General features: G+C 38.6%; 2 protein-coding genes across 2 annotated transcripts in view; one reads left to right on the forward strand and one right to left on the reverse strand.

Annotated features, from left to right (window-relative positions):
* Positions 1 to 6,955, forward strand: part of LOC137658781 (RING finger and transmembrane domain-containing protein 2-like) — a 33,486-nt gene extending 26,531 nt beyond the window's left edge. The window contains exons 5-8 of the mRNA XM_068393807.1: positions 2,900 to 3,077; positions 5,396 to 5,549; positions 5,784 to 5,996; positions 6,497 to 6,955. Coding sequence (XP_068249908.1) covers positions 2,900 to 3,077; positions 5,396 to 5,549; positions 5,784 to 5,996; positions 6,497 to 6,724 — 773 coding nt within the window. The 3' untranslated portion in view covers positions 6,725 to 6,955. The remainder of the gene's footprint in view (positions 1 to 2,899; positions 3,078 to 5,395; positions 5,550 to 5,783; positions 5,997 to 6,496) is intronic.
* Positions 6,956 to 8,634: 1,679 nt separating this feature from the next.
* The window catches only part of LOC137658780 (protein brambleberry-like), a 33,426-nt gene continuing 29,586 nt past the window's right edge, over positions 8,635 to 12,474 (reverse strand). The window contains exons 12-13 of the mRNA XM_068393806.1: positions 10,544 to 10,686; positions 8,635 to 9,583 (exon numbers count right to left, since the gene is read on the reverse strand). Of these exons, the coding sequence (XP_068249907.1) occupies positions 9,448 to 9,583; positions 10,544 to 10,686 (279 nt within the window). The 3' untranslated portion in view covers positions 8,635 to 9,447. The remainder of the gene's footprint in view (positions 9,584 to 10,543; positions 10,687 to 12,474) is intronic.

Below are 12,474 nucleotides of genomic sequence, written 5' to 3' on the forward strand. Positions count from 1 at the left end.
CTCAAGACGAGAAGAACTCCCAGACCAGAGTGACTATTTCTCCTCAGACACCTATCATCCCTGGCCTGTCTAGCTTCCAATGGTCGCCTCAGGATTCGTTCTCTCCAGTGGCGGCTTGAGTCCGATTGCAATCAGTTCTTTGATTTCCCGGACATTATGATCCCCACGGGACCAGAAGCTTGGACGAACCTCAAGGGATGGGTGTCGGTCGAGAATCTACGGAGTGGTGTAACTTTCCCCTCCTTCCCCACCCCTTGGACTTGATGCTGTGCTAAGACACATCAAAAGAAGGGAGGAGGGACCATAATTCTGCGCCACCCGACCTCAGGCCTCTGGACAGAGTCCAAAAGTACCTTCACTAAAATCTCTTAAGAGATGAAGGCCAACTTTCCGGTCCTTCAACAGCTTCATCTGTTCCTAATGGGCCAGTCAGTGGTGTAATGAGCAACAACACCACAAAGGGGCTCACATCAACAAGCAAGAAGGAACTTGCTCTCAGCCTCTTCCCATCTAACAGTATAAATGCTAAGATGGGCCAAAGTCCGCTCGGTACCACTATCAGCCCGCTTCATTCCGGACTAGAGGAATGTGCTCGCCGACAATCTGTGCACAGCATCTTAAATAAGGTGTACCGAATGATCTTTGGATCACCTCGTAGCCCACAAAGTCCTAACCTTACGGGGTTCTCCAACTATGAATCTGTTCGTAACGCCCCCTGAACCTCAGGCTTCCGCTGCTCCCCAGTCCTAGACCCCAAGGCTCTCTGGTAAGAAGCATGCCAACAACGGTGGGTACAACACCAATGTTTACGTCTTGTCCCTGTTTTTGTCTTAAGGAAAGGGTACTCAACAAGCCTCTCAAGGGCTCTCATAGCTCCGCTAGGGCATTACGCAGAACGGTTTCCAAACCCTCTGCAGCTCCTGATAGAGCCTCCAAGAGAACCCTCTTTACGTCACAGACAACCACACTTCGACATCTACCTCAAGCTATAGCTTCGCTATGATTGTACGCCTGTAGACTACCCAACTTCCTCTCTCGGAGAAGCTTTCGCAATAAGTTGCAAAGAGGTTGTCTTGATATCTGAGGAATTCCTCGGTATCAATCTACCAGGCAAAGTATAACGTCTTCTGTGGTTTGTGTCATGGGAAAGTGCATCTCTCCAATCGATACCTCTATTCCAGCAATAGCGGAATCCTCGAGTATATGCAGGAGAAAAGACCCCTTTTTAGTTTCAGCATGTAAAGGCGATCGCTCAACCTTGAGCCTCGCCTTCAAACCGAAATGAAGGGACATCCCCTCATCGCTAGATATTTCCTAACTCATGCGGACTTACAAAGTTGCTTTTTCCCAGTCGGAATTGAGACCTCCCTCTCGGAACATAGTTCGAGTTCTCCGGTCCCTAAGGAGACCTCCCTACGGTCCACTTCATCAGGCAACAAATTTTCACCTGGTTTAGAAGACAGTGTTCCTATACACTTTGACAGCGGCCAAACGAGTCAAGGAACTTCATGGTCTCTCTTTCGACATCGCCCATTCATGAGAAGGGTGAAAGGCAGCGTTCCATCCCTGAGTTTGTTGCCCGACACAGCCTCTAGAGGTGACGGATCCTGAACAACGTCTCCACTCAGTAACTGACGATCCAGATCATCTGTTGCTGTACCCTTGGTGAGGTTTGAGGTTCTACCTCAAGAGAACGGCAACAGTCCACCCAGGTGCCTTCTGTTGTTGTCAGCACAAGAGGAGGATCACCAAAACATCATCTCTGCTGGATTCACAGTGTCATCAATTACTCTGAAACCAGATCCTCATTCAACACGTCGACCCACAATGTCAAGGGCATAGGCCCTTCTAAGCAGATTACTCTGTGATGCAGGTTCTACAAGCAAGGATGTCAATGCTCCAGGTGAATTTCACAACCTTTCTCCTGCAAGATGTGACCCACAGGAACTCTATGCGATCTCTATCGGTCCTGTGGTGGCTGCACAACATCTGGTTGTACACCTCAAGCTCCTTTTTGGACAAGTAGCAGAAGGTTGAGGGCATTGTTACCCTGATTTAGTCTGTGTGAATGAAAAGGTTTGACCGACTCTTATTCTTTTCTTCATCCTTCCCTCTCTTGGGGAAAGCAGCATCCTGGGTTCTCTTCATAAGCTGACCTCAAACTACTGCAGGTAAACCATGCTCAATTGTGTACCTAGTGTTAAGCTAATACTGTTGCATTCCCATACCTTGGCGAGGTGGTATTGGGAAATTCTTGGTTACAACAGTTTTTCCTACAAAAAGACTTGGAATAACTGTACTTGGACAGTGACACTTGTAAATATCTCAACGCACAGCTTGCGTAGGCCGCACACCTTGTGTAGCAAGGTTTTAGCGAGGTGCAGGGACTCCTTATTTTGAGTACTAACATTCTCAGATAAGGAGCCCCCGGGTAAAGCCAAAATCCAGATTGCCAGGGACGTCCACCCTTCCCAATGTGTGAGTCGCCCCTAAGTAAATAGCATAGGTTTGTATTCCAGTTACGAAACAAACAACAAGTTCGTAGATAATTTGTATTTTTCCTAACGATACAAACCTCAGCTATTTATACAAAATTTGCCCCCAGCCCTATTCCCCATGAAGTCCTACCTCCAAGCAAAGTGAGCTAAATCACCGGTGTGTGAGCAGAAGCGGTAGCAAGCTACCCTCCCCTACCCCCGCTAACTAGCGGTATGGGGAGTTAACCCTCGCTGAATTTTAATGGCTTGTCATTTCAGCTTTGCCGAAAGTAATACCCCGAAATAAATAGCTAAGGTTTGTATCGTTAGGAAAAATACAAATTTTATACGAATTTGTCATATTTTGTGTCAAATACTTCTAAGCATTATATATTATGATTTAGAAAATCCTTTTCTTACAGGTCTCTTGGTCATATTATCCCTTGTAATTGGGTTCTTATGGAGTAACAACATTTTGAAGAAGTCCATCTCTCGTCTGGGACGGAGGTCCGTCAAGCCGTTGCTAGCACTTGTGGTTAGCATACCGTCTGGTGTGTTCTTGCTCTGTTACTGTTACAGCAGTGATAAGATTATCAACACGTAAGTATGTGGTGTAAGTTTTAAGGGGATGGCGATTTAAAGTAAATTTAAATAATTTTTGTGACTGCATGCAGTTTGTGTTTGTGACAACATTTTTTGCTCTAGGTAGCTGGATTTTTATGATTAACAAAATTAAAGCCCCTACTGTAATAGACAAATTCATCTTGGTAGGGAACAACCCTAAGTGTGGTCTGTATACCACACCAGTTACTTTATTTAGCAGGGAGAAGTAGTTATCTAGTGATGAGTTGATTATCCCTTTTTTCTTAAGTTTGTGTCTGGTTGGAACATTTCTCATTTCAGTTTGTGATTTCATTTCCTTGCTATTCCCTAATGCTTTTGTTATACTGAAGGGTAGACTATCCTTGATCTAGAGAAGAAATTTAAAGAGAAGGTCACCAAACATTGTGGTGTTTTATAAAGGTACAATCCCTACCCTTCTCCCACTCCTTATGTGGCTCACATTACTTATATGTTTTTACTTCTTTTTTACCACCACTACTACTACTACAGTATTCTATTAGTCTTTGAAATATACTGTACTTAGAAAACTTTTAATAAAAATAACATAGGAATTAAGTTCATAAAACTGGAATGGGTGATAAGATACAAAATCTACGTCATCTCTAACACGCTGTCAGAGCCAACCACATAAACAAAACAAAAACTATCAAAGGTGATCTTGAACAGTAAAGAAGTACCTCCATTATGTTGACACTACTGTATTACTAAAAACAGTGGATAACTTATTGCAACTGGATTTCTGTTAATTAAGAGCAGAGGAAGATTCTTCTTTAAATGGAATCTGACCAATAGACTTGTTTATGTCTTGGTGACCAGTATGAAGATGGAGTCTTGGCGTGAGTAGCATTGTCTCCAGTAGTATCATTGGTTCTCGGTAATGACATGTCATAGATTGCCCAGATGATTTCAACATTTGAGGTTCTCTTGGCCCCAAAGCAGGGGAGACAATATTTCTTTGGTAATTCTATGTCGTATTGGAATCTCTGAGGGTTTTAATCCTCTGTTCGAAACCCAAAGTGCTCTCAGCATAAACCAGAGTGACTCAGACCACCAAAGTGTAGGAATTCAAACTACAGGCAATGATATGTGTTTATTTAAATAAACAAAAGATAAACCGATTGATGGGATACATAACTTTAGCAGTGAGCATGGGAATTCTCCTAACGGTGTACAGCTTCACGGATGATGAAGGCGGCTTCCCAAGTAGATGAGCAGCAGTAGTTGAAATGGTAGGGCTAGCTCCCACCTGGGCTAGTATAACAAATAGGCAGGCCGCCATTCTAAAGGATTGATAGGACTGCGTGAGAACAACAAGGTAGGGATTCCAGCTTTAGGTTGACTTGGAAGAACAAAGACGTAGGTTCTGGTTTTGTGTGTGACTACCACGATGAAGTAGCAGCTTGCTGTTTGGCTTTCAACATCAATGGGGCAATGGGTTGGTCACTCTCTCACTGTTGCCTTATTTGCGTAATCCTTCAGGTGAGATAGCAAACAAGATACTAAAAGGCACTTAAAAAATTTGAGTGAGTGGGAGACTGGCAGTGGTGGGTGGCCATCCACCTCTGGCCCATGATTGGTAGAAAGTGGAGGTTTGCGGTGTTCTGATTGACTCCCGAAAAATCACGCGATGCAGCTGCCTTCCTATTGGTAGCGGCACTATTGACTATAGAGGTTTGAAGTTATAAAGTTTACGACAATTCAGGATCATATCCTTCACAGAATCCCTGTTCTAGCCTTTTACAGAAAAATCCCTGGCGATCACACAGCACATTAACTCCATAAATAGTTGCGAAAACAGAAAAAAAGCAAATGCTAGGTTAAGGTAGTTAAAAGGATCAAGTCTAGAGCTGCCACATTCTGAATAATTTTGGAGAAAAATAAGAATATTGTAGAGGGTGTGTTTATAAGCTTAGAGATGTGGATGGTGTGGATCAAGTCAGTTTTTATTAGTGTAGGAAAGAGTTCAACATAAATGTTCTACTGTAGTATTGGTGGATGTCAGTTCCCCAGCATATTCTTTATGTCTGACTTAAAATTTTATTCTATCATTTGTAGATAATGTTTCCTGACTAATTTGATTGTTTATCAACAAAATGGTGGATTGAGTAAGCCAAAGAGAGTAAATATTTTGAAAATTTGAAAAGTTTTTTACTATAGTATTTGTTATAAAGTACAGTAAATGACTTGTAATGTTAACTTTTAGAATTCAATGACATTTGATGTAAGTTATTTTAATAATTTTGTTTTTAACCTTGAGAAAGAATCACTTGGTTAATAAACTAATCTCTTTCCAGTGTCTTGCTCATCCCTGTAGATCGAGAGGGGTTCGGAGTCCTAGACCTCTTCTGGATGGTGATAGTTTCAGATTATATTGTGAAACTGGCAACAGTTTTAGTGAAAACATTTGTCACCATACTTCCTCAGTCCTTAATGCACTACCAAAACAGAGTGAGTATTATTATTATTATTACTACTACTAAGCTGCAACCTTAGTTGGAAAAGCAGGATGCTGTAAGTCCAATGCTTTGGGGATTGTTTTGTGTGATTGATATTAATGTTTATATCCAATTCCTTGCTTTATTGGGTGCTATATGACATTTATGGCATTGTTAGCTGATACTATAATAATATCATTTGAGGAAATTATGAACCTTGAAAATACCATAAATTTCTTTCTTTCAGGGGAGGTCCTTTTTGATTATAGAGTTGATTTCACAACTGCACCAATCTTTAATACCAATTCAGGTGTGGCTTTCATATCTGTTTGGATACTATGGACCAAAAATTATCATAGGTGTGATACTAACGGCGTCGTATTTGGTTTGTAAAGGATCAGATGTGGTTGTCAGGATGAAAAGTCTACACGAAGCTATTGACAAGTTCATACACAATGTTGTAAGTATTTTATTGATTTATCTTTCATTTTATCTGTCAGCTTCTTAGTGTAGTCATTGTTTACATGTGCATTTAGTTACTTTAGTATTGATTGGGAAGGGTTTAAGTTTATTTTCAAAAGACACATAAATTCCAAGGAATACAACTTAGAATCATTATTTATAGTAAGTTTTAAAACCCTCAATTTAGCAATGAAAAACTTGCTGCTATAATATTCATAACCCCAAAAAACAATGTCTCAAATTCCAACGTTTATTTGAGACGGATGCATTGAAGTAGTACAACTTATGCAAAAACCATTCATATAGTCAGGTTCCATTTACTTCACTAGTGTTAAGTCTTCACAAAACTGAAGCTTGTTCAATCAGTTTTGAGAAATGGTTAGGGGTAAGAAATTTTCCAACATATAGTATTTGAAATTACTATACATTATTTTTGTTTCACAGAAGCTATGATTTTTCCTAAAGTGTATTGTATTATTGTGATACTTTTCCCCACAGAATTTTAGCACACCCACCAAAGCCCAGTTAAAAGATGCTGGCGTGTGTCCGATATGTCACGATGACTTCCAGGTACCCACAATGCTTCAGTGTAACCACATATTTTGTGAGCAGTGTGTCGTCAAATGGTTAGATCAAGAGCCGACCTGCCCGATGTGCCGAACTCAAGTAACAGATGACCCTGCGTGGAGAGATGGAGGAACATCGCATTTCCTCCATCTTTACTAATGAAACTGTGATATACCTGGAGACAGAGGTATTACTGTACATTTTTAAGATTTTGAATATATTCGTACCAGTCTTTACGTTATGGCCTAGTTATCATTTGTAGTAGGGGGTTAGCTTACATTGACTGGCAGCTCTCTCTCTCTTTATTTCTTATTGTATTTTTATATTTTTATAATCATAAATACTCTAATAGAACATCATATGTTAGCACTAGGCAGCACTTGAGGTTTATTTTGCCGTTTCTCTTTCCCTCACTGGTAGGGATGGTTCCTGTCTTGATTTTCATTTGTCCCACCTTGACTCCTTTTGTATAAACTAGGGTTGGATTTAGAAGAATGTTTAGACCAGGAAAATAACTGTCTTATCTCCAAAATGGATTTGGCTAGAATTAAGGATGAGAAGAGGAAAGTTGCAGTCGGTTAATCGTGGGAAATATGTCGTATTAGGATGTTAAGTAAGGTGGGATGAAAGTCACAGGGACAAACGAACAAATGAAACGTAACCGATTCAGACGAAGACTGGTAAAACATGTGATAATTTAAAGGACGTTGGTCTATCCGTTCTTGCATTAATAATGATTACTTTTGCCTCATGTCCCACATTCCTGTTGGCTCTCTTGGTTTCCTCACTTTTTATTCAAACTGTACCATTTCATTTTGTTAGAAGGGGAATTATACATATAACTAGGAGGCACTTATTTAAATACTGATCACACCTGTGATTTGGACTTGTAAGAAAAGTACATAGTATGAATTGTGCAGTAGTACTGTACAGTGGATCTTATTCAAATCTTGATAAAGTAGTAAGAGTTCTTTGTATATAAGAACCTTTGTTGTAATGAAAGGTATTTTTTCTTCCAGTGCATTTTGCATTCAAGGATATTTAGGTTGAAATTTTACCAGATTTGATAAAATTTTTTCCTATTTTACGTTTACCATTCCTGTGATGTGGTGTTTCTTGATATATGTATCATGTACCTTCATTTAAGTTTTCAGTTTGTCTAGTCCGTGTCTTTCCAGGGGGCAAACCTCAGTATTTAAAAAGGGCTTTTGTCAGTTGTGCAGTAGTACTGTACACTATCTTATTCAAATCTTGATAAAGGAGTAAGAGTTCTTTGTATATAAGAAACTCCGTTGCAATGAAAGGTATATTTTCTTCCAATGCATTTTGCATTCAAGGATATTTAGATTTGATAAGGGAGTTTTTTCTTATTTTACATTTACCATTCCCGTGATGTGATGTTTCTTGATATATATGTATCATGTACCTTCATTTTAGAGTTTACAGTTTGTCTAGTCTTAGTTTCTTTCCAGGGGGCAAACCTCAGTATTCAAAAAGGGCTTTTATCTGCCAAAGGTATTTTTAGGAACATATATGAGAGCATTAATAATTGACCCTACCAGTAACAGTTTGGTGTATTTATTCAGTTACTTGTCTTTAGTGTTTGAATATTCCTCATCCCCTGCAGCGTCAGATCATTTAGAAACTGTTTTATTCAAATTTATATTTGCATTTTGAAGTAAGTTTTGCTGTCAAGCACGTAAAAGGAGTCTGCGATTTAGGCCAGATGAAAACTATAGAATCCATTATATATATAGCTGTTACTGCAATGGTAAGAACACTCGGCAGAGACCCTTAAATTTTGGTACTTTAGGTAGGTGTAATTTAATAGCCAAGTGAGGTTAGTAGTATCTCCAGTCATCTGTGGCAGATTATTTATGCTCGGCAAGATCTTGTACATATATTTGAATAATCTTCCATTGCCTTTGCCAGATAAAAACTTGATACGGCAGTTTCCTGTTAGGAGACCACATAAGAATTTTTTTTTATATTGTAAAATGACAGATGTACGCGCACTCGTTTACCAATAAAGTACACGAGTATTTACAGTGATAAATAAAAATAAAGTGTACTTAAATAATTAAAAGTTTATTTTCAGTCATATATATAAATTGTCACTATCAAAATTATGAAATAAAAAAATTTTGGTCAAATCCACATGTGATTAAAAAACAAACCAATATATAGTACCCAATGACAATACATGGCTTGAAGTCTCGATAATAGTCAGGCCTTGTTACCAATGTATTTAGAATAAAGTAAAGTCTTGTTTAAAACCTAAAAATAATGTTACACCTCAAAGAATACAGATTTAAAAGTTACTTTGGAAAGTAATTATTTTAAAAGAGCAAAGCTTTTTCCTAATACAACTGTTGCCATAATATGCCTTGAATACTGTGAAAATTCTCTACATCATTTGTTCGTTTACTAAAATTTTGTATCAATTTAGAAATTATATTTATGAGCCGGCAAGGATATATTCCCCCAACTGTAAACATTAAAGAGGGTTAAATAATAAGCAGTCACCAGAACTCCCACAGGTGTTGCAACCAACACCGTAGACTAAAGGAAAACTGATGCAATCATTACTTTGAAGTCTTGCAAAAATACTGTATCTGGCCAAAACACTAAAATAAAGGACAGCAGCACCAAATAAATCCACATTAAAGAGATCTGTGATTCTCAAGAATTAGTTTTATACTTGAAATGAAAGATTGTACTGTACAGTACTCCCTATCTACAATTAAAATCATTACTGGTCCAATAAATAATGTCAATAGAGGAATTAAGTACATATAAAAAATATTTTAAATACTGTATAGAATACTATAAACCACTTCAGAATTACCTAGCACCTTTAATCACACCATGCATCCATTCAATTAGGACAAAATTGAGCTAGTCTCGTGCCGATGGCAATATACAGAATCATTCCCAGCAGCATTGCGGCACAACTGTCCATTCTTGCAGGACGCAGCACACAACTTCTTGGGCGTCATGCTTCGAGATGGAGTTCCGCTGTTCAGGAAAACAATTGTAAAAGTAACATTGGATAAAAATAAACATTGTACACAGGCAAAATTAATTTTGAAATCGTACTGCCAAAAGCCCGGGAATACGGTAAACTACACAAAATTCTGGTCGGATGGGAGGAGATCCCAGATACTCCTAAGAAAGTAGTTCGAGGTAAGTACTGTTAGGAAAAATACAAATTACTTAAAATTTGTGATTTTACAGTATTGTTCACAGAGTCAAGCAAGACTCATTTCAATGGAAAAACTATCCATCCATAAAGAAATTGTTTGCACGATAGCAGATTGATTTTCCTCTATAAAGAAAAATCTGTCCTTGAAAAAATTGTAAATTTTATTGTTGCCAAAATGATGGTCATCAATATCATTACTGATACACTTAAATCTAAAATTCTCTTTAGTTGGGTGATACAAGAAGAAAAAGGCACATCAAACTGGACTTTTCAAGGCATCACATACCTCTCCCGAGCCTATTTGGAACATGTGCAGTGTGAATTGGTGTCTGGTCCATTTCAGGTTCACAATGCATACCAATTCAGGCTGCCCAAAACTTAAAAGTCCTCCTCTAATACTAGTAGGTATTCTCATTATCTTAAATAATTTATTAATTACTGCGCATAAAGGTTAACCTTTCAGAAGCTCTGATGCATCCCATTCCCTCTTAAACCTAGTGTCCTACTAGTACCCATAGGAAACCTGTTATGAACTTTGATAATGCTAAGGTGTCAAGTATTAACAACTAAGTTTTAAAATTCATAATAGAAAAATTATAATTATGTGGGAAAAGGATTCAAACCTACATAATTCTAGTGATCAAATATTGGATTCAGTATTGGCAAGCAATTAAATACCCCAACCACATAGAAATAAAGGTTACTTCAGCTTTTTGGTAACAATCATGCTAGAAGGAAGGTTATTGTTAAAAAGAATGACATGGAAAGAGTACCTGCGAGAGGAAGAGGGCGTGTCTCTCATTGGAGTGCTTCTGCGAGAGCTGCTGCGCAAAGAAAAGCTGCTGCTGTGTAAAGGAGGCCGAGAACTTTCCAGCTGCTCGAGGAGGTGTCGGCGAACAGAAGATATCGTTTTATCCTGGAGGAAATGGAAGTATAAACAATAATTTTTATACAGTATATGCAAAGGATTACTTTTTGTAAAATTTAACTTATAATGTATAGTTATCAATAAGACAACAAGACAACTGTTAAAATTCTTATATACAAGGTGATTGTAAAGTTACAACAGAGAAAAATGCCCCCAAAAATTAACTATCATACAATAACCACTCAACTAAAAACCCAAAATATAAAGTTTATGGTATTTACCTTCCCAGCTTTTGCCAATATATTTCTGCGGTTAAGAAAGCTGAATAGTTTCCAAGAACTTTCCCGTTAAATACTTAAAATGTGAAATCCAATACAACCAGATTATCAAAGAAATACCTTTCCCCTACTCTAAGGCTAGTTTATCAATGTGCGAAGCACAAACTCAGTGTGTATAGGAGAGACTTGCATGTTCAGGATCATAGGAAATTGCAACAGCACCTCGATAGCCGACCGTCGCCTGCTACGAATGACGTCATACGACAGTAGAACCATCCTTTCGGTTATTGCCATCATACTTACGTCATGACCAATTCTCAACCATCTTTTACGTTTCGTCGCTGCTGCTGTAGCTTCAAAATTTCTGGTTGTGTATTTTTATCACTTTCAAGAACTATATTAAGCACTCTCAATTAAAGGCCTCCCTTTCGTGCCTTAGTTAACAAACAATATTTCTTTGGTAATCAAGTCTTATTACATTCCCTGTTCTACCATATAACAGTTAAGTCCTTACAGACCACACAGCACCTCCACAAAAACCAGTTTTTCCTCTGTCAAAACTACTCTGATAAAGTATTGTATTAACATGTCAAATTTCTATACTCAAAACGGCTATCCTAACCCTGCATCAATAGTTTCTGGTTCCACATTTTTAAGTGATCTTAGGATTAATATATACATACATATACCAAGGCACTTCCCCCAATTTTGAGGGGTAGCCGACATCAACAAATGAAACAAAACAAAAAGGGGACCTTTACTCTCTACATTCCTCCCAGCCTGACAAGGGACTCAACCGAGTTCAGCTGGTACTGCTAGGGTGCCACAGCCCACCCTCCCCCGTTATCTACCACAGATGAAGCTTCATAATGCTGAATCCCCTACTGCTACTACCTACGCGGTCATCTAAGGCACCGGAGGAAGCAGCAGGGCCTACCGAAACTGCGTCACAATCGCTCGCCATTCATTCCTATTTCTAGCACGCTCTCTTGCCTCTCTCACATCTATCCTCCTATCACCCAGTGCTTTCTTCACTCCATCCATCCACCCAAACCTTGGCCTTCCTCTTGTACTAATCCCATCAACTCTTCCATTCATCACCTTCTTTAGCAGACAGCCATTTTCCATTCTCTCAACATGGCCAAACCACCTCAACACATTCATATCCACTCTAGCTGCTAACTCATTTCTTACACCCGTTCTCACCCTCACCACTTCGTTCCTAACCCTATCTACTCGAGATACACCAGCCATACTCCTTAGACACTTCATCTCAAACACATTCAATTTCTGTCTCTCCATCACTTAGGATTAATGGATAATTTATATTACGAATTCTTAAATATCTATTAAAAGATGCATAGTCAGATATAGAATCAAAGAATCTTATCGATTAGAGCTTAAAGATATACCACAAATCTTGTATTCAATTTTTACTTGTAATACCATGAAGAATCTTTATTACCATGGAAGTCTCAATAGGAGTGCTTCATAGAACATACACTGATACTAATATAAATATTTGAGCATAGCACAAACTATCATTGATGAACTAAAG

Source organism: Palaemon carinicauda, chromosome 19, assembly GCF_036898095.1.
Source record: "Palaemon carinicauda isolate YSFRI2023 chromosome 19, ASM3689809v2, whole genome shotgun sequence".
Taxonomy (NCBI): Eukaryota; Metazoa; Arthropoda; class Malacostraca; order Decapoda; family Palaemonidae; genus Palaemon; species Palaemon carinicauda.